We start from the raw sequence: 18,423 nt of genomic DNA, 5'->3' as shown, positions 1-18,423 counted from the left end.
TCATTATCATCGTTTGATCATAGAGGAATTGCACTGGGCCAACCCAACTTTTAGCTCCTTTCTACCCATGTCTTAGCTCTGTCCTGTTTGTGGGTGCTACTGTCCAAGAGCCATCGCTACTCGAGGGGAGGGAGGAGAGCCCCACCAGGGTTCATGACCGAGACCAGGGACCAACCAGCTCCTACATTTATTGAGCAGAGTTGACGAGTTTGTCTTCATAGGACAGGAGCTCATCCCCCCGGCCCCGTCAAATAATGTCGCCTTTTTCCGTACATCGAAGAGGAGATAGATGGTAACGTATGAATGCGATGCCGTCGTCCATTTTTCTTGTTAGGTCGAGAGCTTTAGCCTCATTGATCATGGAGTACATCAGGGTAATTTCAGAAAAGAACCGTAACCGACATTGAGAACGACATAAAAAGACCAAACCAATGCAGTTAATAGTCACATTCCTACCCATATGGGAAAGAACATAATCCTTCTAAATTGAGCACGCTGCAGTTCACTGGGCTCCTCAGGAAGGTTTCCATGCAGTGACTCATTTCTAGTTTTGCTGGTGAATGTTTCAACTATAAGATGTCCTCCTGTCAACACGTTCAGATCAGATAACGTCAGATTAGACGCACCAATTTCCACCAGAGAAAGTGCTCTTAAATATCGAAAAGCAAGGATTGACAATCTTCAAGGGCTTAATCTTTGAGCAGCAGATGATTAATACTTCATTCCAACATTTATCCTCATATAAAAAAAAGGACACAACTGATGCGCACCTCATAAAGTAACATTTTTGCCAAAGGGATGGCATGGGAGACGCTATCTGAGGTATTAAAACATGATAAAAGTTCCAGCAAACCTGACATTTACTCCCTCCTCAACTGATCCTCAACCCAGTATTGTGTAGTTCGAGCGGGTTGGGTCGATATCTCACCAATCAGATACGAATACCGCAAGCATTGAACAATTTCGTTGCCAGGAGTTGTAGCAATCACCATTCCCATTGAGGCACCAATTCCTTTTTGGCTATGGTTTGCATTTCCGTGGGCAAAATTTCCCACAGAATTTAGAGAGAACCAGCAAAACAAGTACATGTCGTTTTGTATTATTTCCGCATTAATACACAGTACAGGGAACCATGCTCTCCTTAGTATTCTAAACCAATGAGAAAGTAAACCCTACAAATAAGAGCTACACTGAAAAAAAAAAAATTGAAAATTGTATTGGGTATCAAACTTTTGACTTACAGTCCCATGGCACTCGTTTTATCTTCTCCTACTGCTATCCCTGTAGTCCCCTTCACTTTCTTTATCCTTCAAAAAGCCTAAGAATGCAAGGAAGCCGAAAAAGAAGAATCCACCAGACCAGTTGCCGCCGCCGCCGCCCCCACCACCTCCACCATCACCGTCATCGCGGGGCGGGAGACCTGTTCCACCGTCATCGAGTTGTGGCGACTTTTCCTGAACTGCAAATCAAATATATACTTGTCAGCCACATTTAGGATGAGAGAGATTCTCCAAACACGTGCGGACATATCAAACATTCCACAGATGGTCAGCTTTCAAATTGCCATTGAAGCATTAGAATACGAGCACGTAACACAAGCACGGCTCACACCAGCATGGTCTCTAGAAATAAGCCCATGGTCATTTAACTGGACGGGACAAGATGAACTATTTCCAAAAGAACAGCACATGAAATCTGGAATGTTTAGCAGCTCCATATCTTTATAAAATGAGATTACGCAATATGACCTGAGGTGAGATATTATTAGTTAAGTAGCCTAGCAATGCCTCTTTATATTATGCATTCTACGCTGATACTGCATAAGTATGGATTGATAGAGCTATTACTGTGAGTAGGCGCTTGGGTAATTGTCGGAGCTTTGTGCGTAATAGTCTGGGTTTGCTCTGCGCCACATCTTGCATTCTGCAGGCAGTTGACAGAAAAATGTCAATGAAGGACTTGATTCCAATACTAGTTTGAATACTCTATAAACAATCTGTTCTGTTGTGCCAGACCATTCGCACAAAAGGGCATGCCATGCATTGATGCATGAGAGACAGAAAGAGAGAGTTTTAGACAGCACATATGTACATGCATTTACTGCACCAGGCCGCTCCAGGCATTTTTAGGCACTTATATCATGAGGTCATCTGACTGTTTTGTTCTGCCAAAAAGTCAGAACCACTTGCATGTGTGTTGACATTATCCAATGTGCACAACAGCTTGATCTTAATAGGCTGGCAAAAATTAGCTACTTGGTTTGTAAAATTCTCATGCCAGCATGAGAAAATTGAGAAAGATCTAGCTCTCAATATCATGCTTAATGGTGCCGACCAAAAAAAGCTAACCAAAACTTGAAAATTTCATGCTTAATGAACAACGTAGCAGAAAAACAACAAAAAAAATAAGATGGCACCCGATATAATTTTGTTCATGTTGACTATAGATCATATTCCTTATATTACTTCGCAAGTACTAAGCAAAACAGCATAATATAGTGGAATTGAATTAAGAAAATAAAGCAGACAAACCAAAGAAGTACTTAATACTAACCAAAGCTGCAAAACATATCGCTGAAGTGGATCTTCCAATTGAATGCATAGCATATCTCCTTCTATTTATAGGTTGTATTTGTATCCCCAATCCTGCTGGACTTGAAGCAATGATCTTAACTTTTCCTTCTAGGGAAGAAATATGTTTAGATTGCAAACCAAGCTCCACAGGGGAGTGTTTCATGTTCTTAGTTCGCTCCAGTAACCTAGCATCTGTTCGTATTGCAAGTAGTGTTAAAAGATAAACTAAAATAAATAAAGATCAAAACATGCTACTTCTAATTTTCCAACAGCAAAAGAAAGTCCATGCTTAAATCGAATCATGGCATGTCAAATGTCTAGGGAGCACGTCTGGGTGATAGATGACGTTTTCTTAATGAAAAAAAAAAAATACAAATAGAACTTTTGGGTGGATATGAGGAAAGATAACCTTAAGATGATTCAGCATCAATAAGAACATGCCTCTTTCTGAAAGTGGATTAATAAAAGAGGTGGAAGTGTAAAATAATATGGGTACATGTAGAAGCTCTAAAATATGATCTTGTCGATGCTACTTTGTATCATCTACCTCAATACATGCCCAGGATATTGAACCTACCAGTATATGCTATACAATGTATACCCTCAAATTTGAAAATGATAGGAGAATATAAAGAAAAATAGATTGTTATCTATTTCTATTAAAAAGCGTGTGAAATAGACCTTGGTGGATATTTTGTAGACCTGCAATTTCAATTTGATAAGCAGAAGGATAACTGAATCTTAAAATTTTGGGAGAAAAAACTGTCAGCAACACCACAAGCAACTGCTTAATATTAAATGCTATAATTCATTTTTGAAAAGCTTCATCTCAAAACAGCACCTAGTGCCACCAAAATTCCCATAGGTCTATCCCGTCCATATCAGTCAACATATCCTAACGACATGCAGAAGTGGATATTTTGTTTCACAATGTGCTGGGGTTCTATATCTATACAAGGGGGTATGGGATATGATGTTCGTCTCCAACTTGCTTAAATATATCCTTTCCTTTCATCGATCACAGCAGGCCTTTCAGTTCCCTGACATTCAGTTGCCACCCCTCAATCAACTGGTTATCTAGAAGTCAACAAGAAGTGCAGTTTTCCATTTACATATGTATTTGCCAAGAAGAGGGCACTTCTCATCCATGTAGTGTCAATCAATGAAATACATGACATATCATTACATTTTTCCAAGTCAGAATCAATTTAATGGACCAGCACAAACACAGACAGAACAGCATGTCATCGTTCCAACGTCCACAGTGATTTCTGCAATCAATGTTAATTACCTATTGGTAGTTGAGAAGTGGAGCAGATAGTGCTTGAAACAAACATAGACATCTTCACAGCAATGGATCAATGTAACCTGCACATGTGGGCGCTGATGTTAGAGCTGAATTAAACAACAGCGAATAAGAAAAAAAGTGGATTTAAGCAGTAACTACGTGAAAGTGCATGATCCAAAAGGCAGATGCATATAAGATTTAATGAAAACATGATAAATCTCTACGCCATTACCCATACAACTGTCGAATGTCATTCCAATACAGAAGAATCACACATGCGAAGACTGATTTCTGAACTATATAAGGCTCTGGCCTTTTGATCGGAAATATCACATGCATGTATAAGCAAAATAAATGCATTTGAGACTTGAGAGAATTAAGGAGATTTAAGTCACATTAGAACCCAATTCTCAAAACCAGGACAACGAACAAGCTCAATAACAAGAATAAACGGAAATAGCATGTATCCAGAAGTCGTTGTCCACACTCCACAGCCTGGATTAGTCCTTCCCTCAGCTATTTGTGCTATACAACTGTTAACGATAAGTACGATATTTATAGAGCCTTCTTCCAATGAACAATGGCTACGTATGCACTGGTCGACCCCTTCTGAGGGCGTATCCTTGGAACAATATAAGTACCTTAAGGAAATTTCAGACCGAAAAGTGGAATAGGTAATGGAATATCATGTCTTAAATATAAATGGGGGAATCGTTCAGTTGCCCATTTCGCAGATCGCAGCATGGCCTTGTCATTCATTTTAAGCTGGAGCGATTAGACTGACACATAAATAAGAACATCCCCAGAAGGTAACAGCATAATATTCCGATATCCCACATTCACCTGAAGAAGCTAACTACACTTCGGGACATCCATTGCGTAACTTGGGACCTTTTTTAATTCTAATCTACTGATAACTCAAAATCGTTGGTCTCCAGTAACTTCTCTCTCCACCACAACAGACAAGAATCTTAAGCTTCAGTCAACAACCTATTGTCGCTAATTGCCTAAATACACAGACAAGTTACCATGAGCGTGTGCCGTGTACCGTACTCCATGAAAGCCTAACCTAATATAACAGAATTGCAGAGTAATTACGAACATCAAACCGGAGCAACTAATGACAATAATCACAATTCCATCCGATTTTTCAAGAAATACCACAAATTTTTGCAATTTTTTTTGGCTGAGTATCACATTTATACAAAAAAAAAATCTAATTCTGCAATTCATACAAAATAAAAGCTCAACAATCAAACAGAAACCTCTACAGTCGTCAATTATCATCAAAAGATCTTATTTGTTGCCCTGCCCAATTCGTCCTGAACGCAGAAAGCGAAGCAAAAGGACGCAAAGCGGAGATTTTTATCTATCCACCGCCAAAATCAAAGCAAGCACGACCGACGGAAAATGCCTACCTACTCTTGAGATGCCCGTGGCCGCGAAAGAGAGAGCTTGGCCTCTGGGAGGAACGAATGAAGCGGGCCAGGGAGAGAGAGGCAGAGGTGGAAGACGAAAGAGCTTGAATCGGACCTGAATGTCGGGGGGCGGTGCGAGATTGAGCTTTTCACTCCGAGGTCCACACCACCTAGATACAACCCCAAGGAGCCACAATACTGAGCAGAAGGCGGAGAGAGAGAAAGAATGCAGACAATGTTACCGGTACTCAAGTTCGAAGGTGGCCGGGTCGAGCAGTTATCGGGTTTGTGGTTCCCTTTGAAAAACGGGTTGGGCTTATAGCTCAACAGGAAGCCCAACCCGTTTTCCCTCTTTTCCCGTTTACCGAGTCACGCCCAGCTCCCGCTGGCCGAGTTACCGGAGTTCAGTCCACTTCCTTCAGCTCAAGCACCGCCGTCGGTGGCAACCAAGCCGGAGGACGAGCAGCTCGCAAGTCCACGACGAAGACGACGAAGGTGAGGTCTTCCTCGACGAGTCCAACATCATCCATGAAGTCACCGTTGATGGCGAAGGTTCGACCCCATCTCTCTCGTTTCTTCTGATGACCACCTCGCTAGCACAATACAAGCTATTCACGCGCAGCTCGTTTGGCGTAGCTTCTTGTGTAGGAGTGTCGAGGATGTTCGTTTTTTTCGTTTAGTTGATACCATCCTGCCAATTCAGCGACCTTTGTGCAAGTAGTAAGTTGGAAGTTTTAATATTCTCGTTGCTGTTGTTAACAATTATCGTACTTTTGATAGATTCTTGCCTCTGTTTTACATTCCAGAGGAAGCTGACGGTTCTTTGCACACATTCACTGGTCATAATGGTAACTTTTTCCGTTCTTGCTTGTTTACAAACAGAAATGTTCCAAACTTAAAACCTTGGCTCTGAACTTCAGCTTTTGTTTATCCTGTTTGTGTCTTTAGATGGGTCGTGAAATTTCTGTTTGTGTTTTTGCCCCCATGTTTGATGTCTTTCATCGTTTTGAATGTGCAACTACCCTGCTGGACCCAATCATCATCCTAGTCTAAAGTTATGATGTCTTTGCTGACTTGCCTATTCACAGGTGAACTATATACAGTTGCTTGCAGTCCCATGGATGCAACACTGGTGGGGGTGGTGAAAAAGCATTTCTTTGGAGGATAGGTCATGTGGATTGGGCATCAGAGCTTCAAGGCATGTAAATGAAGCCACGTCCTATTGCTCTACGTTAGAGCAGGCGCTAATTTGTTTATGTAACCCTCATTCTGTATAAGGCTTTATGGCTCTAATCCTTTAGAGCTCCTGCAGGTCATAAGGGTTCTGTCTCTAGCTTAGTGTTGTGTATGCATGGGCAGTTTCTTGCATCTGAAAGCCTGGATGGACTCATTCAGATATGGGATGTCTCATCTGGAAATCATAAAGGAACTCTTGAAGGACCTGGAGGGGGCATAGAGGTGAAAATGTAAACTAATTATGTCATGCCTTGATATTTGATTTTTGCGAAGAACAGGTGGCATTCAAAGGGACACTTAATAGTGGCAGTTTCTGAGGATTTGACAGCTTGGATGTGGAATGCTGACAAGATTTTATACTTGAATATGTTCTCCGAACATGGCAGCAATGTAACTTGTGGAAATTTCACTCGTGATGGTACCTATTTAGTCTATACTTTGATATCTTCTACTGTGAAACATGTTTTTGGTCATTATCGACACTGCGGCATTTCCTATAAGCTTCCGTGGCTGTTCCTATAAGCTTTGTGGCATAGTATGGATTATTTGACTGTGGCCTGTCATTAGATCTTTGTGAAAGAAGCCAATTCAAGATGATCACATCTAAGCCATTCATTTCTTTTTGTTTATTTATCTGGAATGCAGCAGATCGCGCCTAGTGGCAAAAGGCTTAGTTTGTTGTTGTCATTTATTTATTTAGCTGGGATGTCTTTTCACTGATCCAAACATGCTTGTAAGTACTAGTCAAAACTGGACTTAGTTTTTTATTCCACTTATATGAAAGTGAATACTAGGAAAAGTTCAATCAATTCGTTTCTTTTCCTCTCCATTTTTGCAGGATTATCACATTCCTCCTTACATAATGTCCACAATTGTGTCTGTACTGGAATAAAAAAGCGTTAGAAAAAGAAATGACTAAAGATGGGGTATTTGACGTCAGAGTTTGTGTATGTAGCCTTTGTTGTTCCTTCCAAAATACTAGACATCTCATGTGTTCTACTTAGGCTATACATATTATGCTGAAGGATTGACATGCATGACAATAAGCTATGATTCAAGTCTTGCTATTACTGGTGCAAGAGATGGTTCTGTTCGCCTTCTCAATATATCGAGTGCTAGGGTTGGATCTTGTTTCCTGTTCTCTTCTTCTTCTTCTTTTCGTCCGTTTGTTTTTTTAACCTTTTCCCTCTCCATTCACGACATACTATCTTGAAGAATCCATTTGTGTCAATGGAAATGCAGGAGAGAAAAAAAAATCATTAACCGGGAACCGCTTCTCGTAGGATTGATTTAATCAAGATGTGGTGTAGTGGAAGTGAGGCTAAACTCTTGACTAATTCAAATTTGATATTGCTGTTTTAGATGAATTAATTCAGTCTTGTAAAAAAACTCTTGGGTATTATCGGTCATATCAGACAATTTTTGTTTGGTCTTATGATGAAAATAACCTGTTACTCAGCTAGTTATATTCATGAGTAATGTCTTTGCCCTTGCGAACATTATGAGTTGGATATATAGCTATGCTGTTGGATGAATTACTTAGCGCATTTACGAGTCGATGACACACACAACCGTTTCCTACGGGTCGTAAGTTCTCTGGATGCTCACTCAGATTCCGTCGAATATGTGGGACCGGCACCAAGGTATTACCTGTTCCAACATCTTTTTTGAAGTACTGTGTGAACATGTTCTCTTGATTTGTGTGTGGGTTATTCAAGGTCAAGTTAAATCTGGTTCTTGGCCTACTTGTCAATGGGAGTAATGTCCCCGGGAATTTGTTGAGGGTATTCCAGTTACACAATGCTCAAAGAAATGGTTTGAAACATAGTGTAGGAGGATAACGGCAGACATAATCTGCAAGATAACCTTCATAATAATATCGAGAGCTGAATGGTGTCTTTTTGAGTTCTCAAAGAAAAAATTTGCTGATATTCCTCCCATCAGTGTGCAAATTCTAATTTAAGTCAATTCAAACGAAAATTTTTTGATTCTATTAGGATCAGCAATTTCATATACTCATTCAGATTTCCTGTGGTAGCTCTCCGTTGGCTGAAACTGGAGGCTTGGATCATAAGCTTATTATATGGGATCTCTAGCATTCTTCTCCCCGTGCCACCTGTAATCATGAGGTGATTGCTTATGCTTCGCTTTACCTCAACTTCATAGATCAAATTAGTTGATCCAGATTTGATTGACATTGTACTCCTCGGCCCTTGAAATTTGTGTTGCTTCGTTTGGTGATGGGACTCAAGGACCGTATTTTCCCTATTGTTTTTAGGGCAGAGTGACTTGCTTGACATGGGTCGGTACGTCGCGATTCCTGGCTGCAGGTTCTCTCAATGGCAAAGGGTGGGGGATAACCTTTCCGGTGATTGTGTAAGAACGCACTCTGATGCAATTCAGTCGGTTTCGGTGTCTGCTAATGAGGAATTCCTAGCTTCCGTTTCGCTTGATAAAACTGCCAGGGTCTTTGAGATCGCTGAGTTTGACTAAGGTGTATAATGATCCAGATGTGCAATGTTATTGTTTCTGTGCAGTCCCCAAATTTCTAAAATTATAGTCCCTTTTTGTCCTCCTCTTTTTTTTTTTTGGTCCCCCACCCCTCAAAATGAGGATTGTGGCGAATTATACGTGAAGTTTCATTTTTGCAATTTGCTCCCTCGCCTTTTGAAATTGGCCGCAGTGTGCCCTCTAGTATTGACTCTGGCCAAATTCTTCTCAACAAATTTGATCACATAACATGACTGCTCGTGACTAGTTATGGACTCGTCGTATATCATTTGCATATGTGAGAAATGTGACAAAAATGCAGGGGTTACTCTAAAAAGATATTTCGGAACCCTATATCGATTTGTGTTCGGTGTTGACTCCTGTCAGATTCTCGCTGGGACATTTAGCAACATGCTCTCACTTGTAGTACATTCTTCTGCTTTTTATACGTATATACTTATGTGATGAATTTGCCACATATAATCAGTCACACTGCCATCGATTTCCAAAATTCGGGGCAAATTGCGAAAAATTGAAGTGGCGGAGGAAAATTTGGAAAAATCAGAAGAACATGTCAATTTACTGCGTCAAGACAGAGCCATTTGAGTTTTTAACTGAGCTTTTCCTAAACAGAGTAATGGTGCACCCTTTACCCCCATATTATCTGAGTTTCTTTTTTTCTTAAAACAGAGTAAGGAATAAGATGGTCAGATGTGCTTAATTCAGCGATAGGGTGATTCAATCCACAAATTTACGATATCAAGAATAGAGCCATCTGCAATATGTTATGGTGCACCTTTTTCCCCCCCATTAAAAACAGAGCAAAGGAATGAAATGGTCAATCCACAAATTTACTGCATCAGGAACAGAGCCATCTGCTGAAACCTGGTGCTCTCATTCAATTCCTGACTGGGTCGAAACATATCAATCGCTCTGGAAGACTGGTGACCATAGGGCTGAAAACGGTTCACTTTCAGCCTCATGCGTCTTGTCCTGTTCACAAACCCCGCCATCGGAGCACTAGGAACACAGCTTTAAATGGCTCGAAAAGCAAGTGGGTGTGGCTTCGGACTCCACCTTGTTTGGATTGCATTGCCCTTTTAGAAGAGCGCCATAAACACCGGATCGAAAAGGAGCAAATGCTTTCGTTGTCATATCTGTGCTTTCATTGAAAATACTAGAGGGTGGGTGAGAGGGGAGAGGGACAAGAACCTCCATTGAATTGCAGCAGATTCATTCACTGTGGGAGATATTGCGAACGCATGGCCACAAACGAACGCCATTGTTATTACTTCCTGTCAGTCTGTTCTGTTCCTGGTCCTCCAACTCGGTCGCATTGGAAAACTATTTTTGTAGAAAGATGAAATATATTTGGTTCATTCGATTTTGTAGGTGAGCAAGCGTTCACTTTAGCTTCTGTCCTCAACTTACATGCTAATACTTGCTCATTTTAGATGATTTTAAGCGTTTCGAAAAGAGTTTTGAAATTAATTAGTTAGTTCTTCTATCATTAGTGCACGAGACTGAGTACATCACCTCGCCACAACTCGGAATTTAAATTTAATAGAATTCCTCCGATACCGAGGCCTGAATCATAAATGTTACAAACAAATCTAATGACGAAGGCCCAAAGACCAGACACCAACGTGAAAATGGCCGCCTTTTGCGACGCGGGTAGCGACGGTTGGTCTTGTCTTACCCGACAACTACCGGCCAAATCCTTGACCTCAACTCGTCTTTAAATTCAACATCAAAGACATAACTACGTTCTTAAATTTGCCAAATCTATTTTTGCTTTTAAAGGGAGACTGACTATTGGTCTAAGCAATGACAGATCGGAGAATTTCGCGTTAGGGAGGACAGGACGGTAGGTTTCAATCAATATGCATACACATGACTTTCTTTCCGGACAATTGCAAAAGAAATTGCAGACCTCCTTAGGTCGGCCAATAGATCTGACCGCCCGATATTCGGGTTCGAGCCCTTGACAGCACTCGGATTTCCCGACTGTTGGACAACTCCCTCGCGTCAAATCGAGGAGCCTCGACAATCGAACTGGGGATCCAAATAGATGGTTTGCAGAGTTTTCCGATAACAAAGACTTAAAAAGTGATTCCGAACATGGTCCTGACGAAAAGTGTGATGGCGAGAATAAATGCCACAGGAAACAACTTTTCTGAGATCTGGTGCTCTCATTCAATTCCTGACTGGGTCGGAACATATCAATGGGCCTGGAAGACTGGTGACCACAGGGCTGAAAGCGGGCTGGGACTCGACCTCGTTTGGAGTGCATTGCCCTTTAAGAGGAACCCCATTACACACCGGATCGAAAGGGGCAAATGCTTTGGTTTTCATATCTGTGCTTTTGTGGAAAATAGCAGAGGGTGGGTGGGGAGGGGAGAGGGACAAGAACCTCCATTGAATTGCAGCAGATTCATTCATTGTGCCAGATAGTGGGACGTATGACCACAAACGAAGGACATTGTTATTACTTTCTGTCAGTCTGCTCTGTTCTCGGTCCTCCAACTCGGTCGCGTTGGAAAACCCTACCCTGCCATCTCTGGAACGTCAACTGCCTATTTACGTGGTGAAGATCTGTGGGGAAGAATGAAGATGATGAAGGCTGGGAGCCGTGACCGTAGTGGTGACTATGCGACTGCGGCTTTTCAAATGTGACGGGAAAATTTCAAAAAGAAGAAGAAGAAGTGCTAAATAACTTCATTTTCTCAAATAAAAATATAAAATTGATGTTTAGATATTTTTGTGAAAAGACGAAATATATTTAGTTCATTCATTTTTTTTTTTAAGTGAGAGAGCAAGGGCTCCCCTTTTGCTTCTATCCTTTACTCATACGTTAATACTTACTCATCTTAGATGATTTTAAGTGTTTTGAGAAAGGAATTTGGAAATTAATTAGCTAGTTCTTCTATCATTAATGCACGAGACTGACAGCACTTCACCTGGCCACGAATCGGATTTCAATTCAATATAATTCCTCTAAGACCAAGGCCCGAATCATAAATGTTAGAAGCGGATCTAATAGACAACGCCCAAAGATCAGACACCAACGTGAGAGCCGCCGCGTTAGGGTAGCGACCGTTGGTCTTGTCTTTCCCGGCAACTATCGGTCAAATCCTCGACCCCGCCACCCCCCTCAACTCGTCTTTAACCTCAACATCAAAGACATAATTACCTGCTTAAATTTGCCAAATCTACTTATGCTTTTAAATGAAGACCGACGATTGGTCTAAGCAATGACAGACGGAGAATTTCGCGTTAGGGAGGATAGGATGGGAAGTTTCAATCAAATATGCATCCGCATAACTTTCTTTCCCGATAATTACAAAAGAAATTGCAGATCTCCTTAGGTCAACCAATAAATCTGACTGCCGATATTTGGGTTCGAGCCCTTGACCGCACTCGGATTCCTCGACGGTTGGACAACTCCTTCGCGTCAAATTCAGGGGCCTCGACAATCGAACTCGGGATCCAAATCGGTGGTTTGTAAAGTTTTCCGATAACAAAAACTTCAAAAGTGATTCCAGATATGGTCGTGTCAAAAGTGTGATGGCGAGAATAAATGCCACAGGAAACAACTTTTCTCGGCGAAGTTTGGTCTAATTTACATTTAGAAATTGATTCCTTTTTTAACAAAATTTGAAAAAGAGAGTCATTATTACAGAAGAAAGAAAGATGGACGACGGTAGATTTCCACGAAGTCCTCCTAGTTAAGCAGAAGAGAGAAAGATGGCCCAACAAGCACAAGACGACACGCTCGCTCCCCTATAAAAATCCCACCAAGAAAGGAGGGAGTCGATTCGTTCACCGTGGTCAGAAGAATTTCATTGCCCGAGCAGCCCCCATCTGGCGTTTCCTTCGCGGGCACGCGAGGTTGACGCTGTCCCGCCATCCGGACCGACGACGTCGTTTCTCCTTTGCCTCGTCGTCGTCGTCTTTCTTGATTCCCCTTCTCCCAGTTCCCTGGAGCGACGCCGCGGAGCGAGCGAGCGATTCGTTCCATGCCGGGGACGAAAGCGAGTTGAGCTTCTTGGATTGATGGGTCTTTTTTTGTAACGAACTCGCGTCAGCTGTTGAAGACACCCGAGATCACCGTATAATTAGGAAACCTCAGCTTCCAAGACCGGCTACTTTGACTCGCGAGGTCGATTCCTTCCGAAGATCAAAGCGCCGTCTTCGAATTGAAGAAACTTCCCAGCTCGCCTTCTTGGACTTGTACATTATTATAAAGCCAGGAAAGAAAAAGGAAAAGGAAAAAGAAAAGTATGGGCGCTTTAAAAGTCCGTGGCTTGACGGAGTTGGTTTAGGGAGTAGGTTGTTCTCATGGCTATTGAATTGACAGAAGCTGGAGCAGGTGGTGGTGGAGGAGGGGGAGAGGCCGCGGTCAACGGCCGCGTGGAGGCAGGCGGCGGTGGCGGCGTCGGCGCGGAGAAGATGAGCCCTGCGGCCCGTCTGTTCCACGCCCCGAGGTTCAACTGTTACATACTCGCGATCATGGGTTGCAAGACGAGGATCAATCCGGGCGTGGTCAAAGCAGGGCTTGAGGAGACTCTGCTCAAGTTCCCTCGTTTCTCCAGTAAAATGGTGCGTCAAGTTCCTTTATTTTCTTCATTTTAAAAAGCTTTTGTTCTTCCATGTTCTTTGCTCATGAACCCAAATGGGAAAAAGCTGTTCTTGTTCTTGATGCCTTTTTCTTTGTGGTTAAGTCTGTTGGTTCTCTTCGAATACTTAGGATATATTTCTTTTGTATTTTCACATTCTGGGTAAGCAAGTTTGTGGAGTTTGACGGACGACTTTCCCCCCTCCTTGTCCTTTTTCTGCTCTATGCTGTCTAGGCCACTACAGTATCAGCGGCATTGAGATTTTTTTGCTTATATGAGTTTTTTCAATACTTCTATGGAAACTATAGTGTACTATCCCCATATAGTTTTCCAAGTTCTTAACTTGCCGCAGTTTGGCAATCCATTCCAATGAAATGTAACTGAGAATGCTCTTTAATTGTTTGTTTCTGCGAACCGGAGCTTTAATGTATTGATCTCGTGATTAAAATGCTGTCTTTCTAATATGTATCTCTGCTGTTTTGTTGGTCGTGGGAAGGAAGGTGGGAGATGTAAAGAGAAGTGGAAAGATGAAGTGGGTTCAGACGAAGGTGAACTTAGATGAGCATGTTATTGTTCCCGATGTGGACCCGGACATGGACTCGCCGGACCGATTTGTGGAGGACTACATTTCCTATCTAACCAAGACACCTCTGGACATGTCCAGACCGCTGTGGGAGCTTCATCTCCTGAATGTGAAGACTTCAGATGCTGAGGCTGTTGGGATTTTCCGGATCCACCACTCGATGGGTGACGGCGCCTCGCTAATGTCTCTGCTCCTGGCTTGTACCCGGAAAACGGCTGACCCAGAAGCACTACCTACTATTCCTGGAAAGAAACGTGCGGGAACAGATAATTCGGGCGGGTTCTGGTGGTTCTTCTTGGCCTTGTGGTCAATGTTCCGGTTGATGTGGAACACATTTGTAGACTTCATGGTTTTTGTGGCAACATTTTTTTTCCTGAAAGATACGGAGAGCCTGGTTAAAGGTGGACCCGGGGTTGCGAAAGCTACTAAGAGATTTGTGCACCGGACAGTCAGTTTGGATGACATAAAACTCATAAAAAATGCACTGAATATGGTTAGTTTTAATCAAGCTTCTGCTGCTGCTTCATTTTGACTCAATTTCATCATCATACTATATATACTTAGATAAGAGAGTGCCTGTTATATGCATACAACAGCAGCAGTTGCTTTGTGTTTGCTGTGTAAATTTATCATTAAATTACTGATAAATTTGTCATCAACTTATACTGTTCACAAAGACTAGACGTATAGCTGGCGTACGTACAATGCATCACATTATCGGCATATTTAATTTTCGAGAATTATGTAATAGTTCCTTGTTCTTTTCATTTGTAGCAAACACTATTCCCGGCCTAAAGTTTTGGACTTTCCATTGTACTGCAGTGTTTATGACACTGGAAGAACATTGAGATTTATGTTCTCCCCAACTCGATTTCATAGTTGTATTGGGCATATTTTTTCAGATTCTGAGTATAAATCTTCTCTCTTGTATATGCTTTAGACCATCAATGATGTTGTGCTGGGAGTGACAGAAGCTGGACTATCTCGGTATCTGAATCGAAGATATGGTGAGTTGATTCTTGCTCAGCTTGCATGCTCCTATTATAGGAAAATGAAAATCCTGCCTAACAAGGTCAGTTGCTTTATTCAGAAGGTGTGAGTGGAAAAGACCAAAAATCCAAGAAGAAGAAATCAAATATTCCAAAAAAGATGCACCTTAGGGCTACTGTTCTCATAAACATAAGACCAACTGCGGGAATCCAGGTAAATAATCTTTCCAGAACGTGTCTGTGATTCGAAGGAGAAGGAAAGGGAAATTTTTGCAGCATTTGAAATTCATCTTTCTGTTTAACTCCTATAGATGAATTGGCGGACTACTTAGACAAAACTAAGTCAAACAGATTATGTTTTTGAGTTCTAAACGGTTGTTTCTTCTTTTTGCGCAATATAATTCACAAGATTCGCTCTTCTTATCAAGTAGTTGTTGGCACTGCCAACTTTTATCTCCGGCCTTTAATTTTTTTCTTTCATGTAGACAAATCGCCTTGTGTGTCATCTTCTTTAAGTAAATAGATGACTGATAATAAGCATAAATGTGCTTATAGTTCAACACTTGCTAGAAGACACGTGTTCCAAAGTGGAAGAGTATTTCTATGAGTTTCCCTGCGTGAACTTTTTCATTTGAATGCCCGTATTCTGTGTTAACGTGTAACAGGCTTTGAGCGATATGATGGCCAGAAAGTCCAAGGCAAAGTGGGGAAATTGGATTGGATACATTCTCATTCCCTTCAACATTGGTATAGAAGATGATCCATTAGAGTATGTTCGCAAAGCTAAAGCAACGATAGATCGCAAGAAGCTCTCACTGGAAGCTATAATAACATTCGGATGTGCGGAACTTGTACTAAAGCTATTTGGTGTCAAGGTACATATGAATCTGAGCGCCTTTGTAGTTTTTCCTTTTTGTCCTGCATTTCAGTGTGCTTCTGTGTATCTCCCATGCAACTGTAGTGTTAGTCGTAGAAAGTGAATGGTATGTGGAAGGAAAAACTATTAGTCTCTAATGCTGGTCTTGTCTGTCAATTCCCTTGACATGAACAGATGGCGTCTGCAATTGCACACAGAATCCTTTCCCATGCTACTCTGGCCTTCTCTAACGTGGTCGGTCCACAAGAAGAGATCAGCTTCTATGGCCATCCAATGGCCTACCTTGCTCCAAGTGTTTACGGCCATCCACATGTATGGGAAGTTTGAAAACTTACTCTTTGTTCCCTTCTCTTGTATCCGGTATTCGTATTATTAGGAGCCCATCTCCAAATCAGCACTATCTTTTGAACGTCTCGTTCTAATATGTTGTGGAAGCTAATTTCTGGTGCAGGCATTGACAATACACTTCCAAAGCTATGTCAACAAGATGACCATTGTAATAGCAGTTGACCCAGAGGTGATTCCCGATCCTCACCAGCTCTGCGACGATCTAGAAGAGTCTTTGAAGACCATGAAGGCTGCTGTCTCAGAAAAAGAGCTTGCCACTGTTGTTCCCATAGTATGAACACCTTGTTCTATGAAGAGTATTCATTTTGTCCACTAATATTTGGCCAAGGATTTATCCTTCAGGTGCGAGAGGAGCGAGAAAGAGAGGTGAAAAAAGGTAGGGAGGAACTGAGTGAATTCTTTGATTTTAGCTACATATTCTTTCTTTGCCTGAAAGAGCAGCAGGCAGAGGTGAGACAGGCAAGGAAGTACCGGAGATTGGTATTGCTAGGTCTTGACTGTTGCAAACACTTGCCACATATTGTTTTTGGGCACGTACCAACATGTTCTTCACTGTATTTCTCTGAGAAATGACATGATACCATGCAAAGTGAACCATGATATGTAATATGTATTCATCCATTTTTTCCTCGATTAATACTACTGGTGAAGATGGGGATACTTCACATGCTAAACCCTGTCATTGTGAGTTTCCAGTTCTAACCACTAATGCTTAAGTCTGATTTACAATATCGAATCTGACGAACTGTCCATCGTGAACGTCGGCAATGTCCTATGGAAAGACAGAGGCATGAATGGAATGACTGGTACCAGTACGACGACACAACACAGAAGTGCTAGCGCAAAGTGACAATTTAGGGAAGTCTATGGTTGTTATGTAGATTAAAGATGTGACTTGTTCAGACTCAAGCTTCCATTACACTGCACACTGTTATAATTCATGCGCTCTTCAGTGAAACATATGATTCGCGCATGGGCCTGTTCATCCAATGAAAGATTATGAATTTCCGGCTTAAAACATTTGTGATCATGAAGCCCAAGTCGTTCTTTTCTTCATGCCTTACTCTTTCCTTTTCATTGATCTCAATTAAATGGATCTGCACCGGAGCCTGACCTTCTGTGTCAAAAGCATTTATGTCCTTTGAGGCCCACGACCAGCTCAGTCGACCGAAGGAACTGCAACATCCAACAGCCAAACCAACCATAGTAATGAGGAACGTTAGGTCGTCAACAGACAAAGCCAATTATAGTAACTTCTTCACCTGAACCTTGATATTTGCCTAACTAACTAATGATTATGCAGATCTCAATCCAAACTCACCCATTTCCCATTCACATGTCAAACTTTGGATGGGACGGCCTCGCTATAATCGGATGGTCTCAGGATTCATTTGCTTCGTAACAATCCTTATGGTAACAACAGAAGTTCACGTGGAGGCATGTGGTCGCACCATGCACGAACGGATAGTTAGCATGCGAGTTTACTGTAGCCTCTCAGCTTAAATCCTGGTCATGCAGCACATAATCGCTTGTATTACGGCATCGCTTCTTGGAATTTCGGCAGATACACGATTGGGTTTTCTTCTTTGTTCTTGCCCTATTGGATGTTACTCTTCAATCGACCCTTTGAACACGCCACACAAGTCATCTTCACAAGCCATTTTCCACAAAAAGGTGGTGAGCTCCACCACCCCTTGTCCTATTCCCAGGCAGTGCCATGCGGTTGAGCTCATACTGAATTGACTCTCTGTTTCTTTCTCTTCTCAGCCCTTTCCAGAATCTGATTGATATCTATTTTTTTTTATCTTTATATATATATATATATATATATATATATATATAAATTTTTTTTTATGACCAAAAAAAAAAATCTTTATTTTTTTTTACCCCTTTTATTTTTCGTGAAATATTGAATCTGTACTTTGTGTTTTGGCTTTTGTAATCACCCCCAAGAATTAATGCTCTTCTCGACTTGTTCAGGGGACCAGACCTTATCATGCAG

General features: G+C 41.6%; 2 protein-coding genes and 2 long non-coding RNA genes across 13 annotated transcripts; 3 read left to right on the top strand and 1 right to left on the bottom strand.

Moving 5' to 3' along the window:
- Nucleotides 1-357: 357 nt before the first annotated feature.
- LOC115754274 (protein YELLOW LEAF 1, choloroplastic-like) lies at nucleotides 358-5,502 on the bottom strand. Of its 7 annotated transcripts, none has more exons than XM_048282541.1 (6): nucleotides 5,284-5,502; nucleotides 3,865-3,941; nucleotides 2,554-2,771; nucleotides 1,848-1,923; nucleotides 1,242-1,459; nucleotides 358-584 (listed from the first exon to the last, which is right to left on the bottom strand). In XM_048282541.1, exons 2-5 carry the CDS (start codon nucleotides 3,914-3,916, stop codon nucleotides 1,260-1,262), a joined length of 546 nt encoding a protein of 181 aa, XP_048138498.1. In that variant the 5' UTR covers nucleotides 3,917-3,941; nucleotides 5,284-5,502; the 3' UTR covers nucleotides 358-584; nucleotides 1,242-1,259. The 7 variants fall into 7 exon arrangements, with proteins under 7 accessions (XP_048138498.1, XP_048138499.1, XP_030549108.1 ...); XM_048282542.1 differs by lacking the exon at nucleotides 358-584 and adding an exon at nucleotides 1,060-1,137; XM_030693248.2 differs by lacking the exon at nucleotides 358-584 and having other exon boundaries at nucleotides 1,060-1,459; nucleotides 5,280-5,501.
- Nucleotides 5,503-5,532: 30 nt separating this feature from the next.
- Nucleotides 5,533-6,936, top strand: LOC115754276. Of its 3 annotated transcripts, none has more exons than XR_007199290.1 (4): nucleotides 5,533-5,999; nucleotides 6,086-6,127; nucleotides 6,368-6,745; nucleotides 6,826-6,936. It is a non-coding gene; the product is annotated as an uncharacterized LOC115754276 (long non-coding RNA). The 3 variants fall into 3 exon arrangements; XR_007199288.1 differs by having other exon boundaries at nucleotides 6,820-6,936; XR_007199289.1 differs by having other exon boundaries at nucleotides 6,794-6,936.
- A 1,085-nt stretch (nucleotides 6,937-8,021) lies between these two features.
- Nucleotides 8,022-9,707, top strand: LOC115754285. Of its 2 annotated transcripts, XR_007199292.1 has the most exons (4): nucleotides 8,022-8,158; nucleotides 8,554-8,644; nucleotides 8,794-8,891; nucleotides 9,199-9,707. It is a non-coding gene; the product is annotated as an uncharacterized LOC115754285 (long non-coding RNA). The 2 variants fall into 2 exon arrangements; XR_007199291.1 differs by lacking the exon at nucleotides 9,199-9,707 and having other exon boundaries at nucleotides 8,794-9,069.
- A 3,032-nt stretch (nucleotides 9,708-12,739) lies between these two features.
- On the top strand, nucleotides 12,740-17,058 carry LOC115754273 (wax ester synthase/diacylglycerol acyltransferase 11-like). The gene is made up of 7 exons (XM_030693243.2): nucleotides 12,740-13,607; nucleotides 14,125-14,700; nucleotides 15,148-15,214; nucleotides 15,298-15,410; nucleotides 15,862-16,071; nucleotides 16,248-16,385; nucleotides 16,525-17,058. Exons 1-7 carry the CDS (start codon nucleotides 13,347-13,349, stop codon nucleotides 16,696-16,698), a joined length of 1,539 nt encoding a protein of 512 aa, XP_030549103.1. The 5' UTR covers nucleotides 12,740-13,346; the 3' UTR covers nucleotides 16,699-17,058.
- Nucleotides 17,059-18,423: the final 1,365 nt, after the last annotated feature.

The sequence above is a fragment of the Rhodamnia argentea genome, chromosome 7 (assembly GCF_020921035.1).
Source record: "Rhodamnia argentea isolate NSW1041297 chromosome 7, ASM2092103v1, whole genome shotgun sequence".
In the NCBI taxonomy this organism is placed as follows: domain Eukaryota; kingdom Viridiplantae; phylum Streptophyta; class Magnoliopsida; order Myrtales; family Myrtaceae; genus Rhodamnia; species Rhodamnia argentea.
The sequence above is the reverse complement of the archived record's forward strand: the minus strand, read 5'-3'. Positions and strand labels throughout refer to the sequence as shown.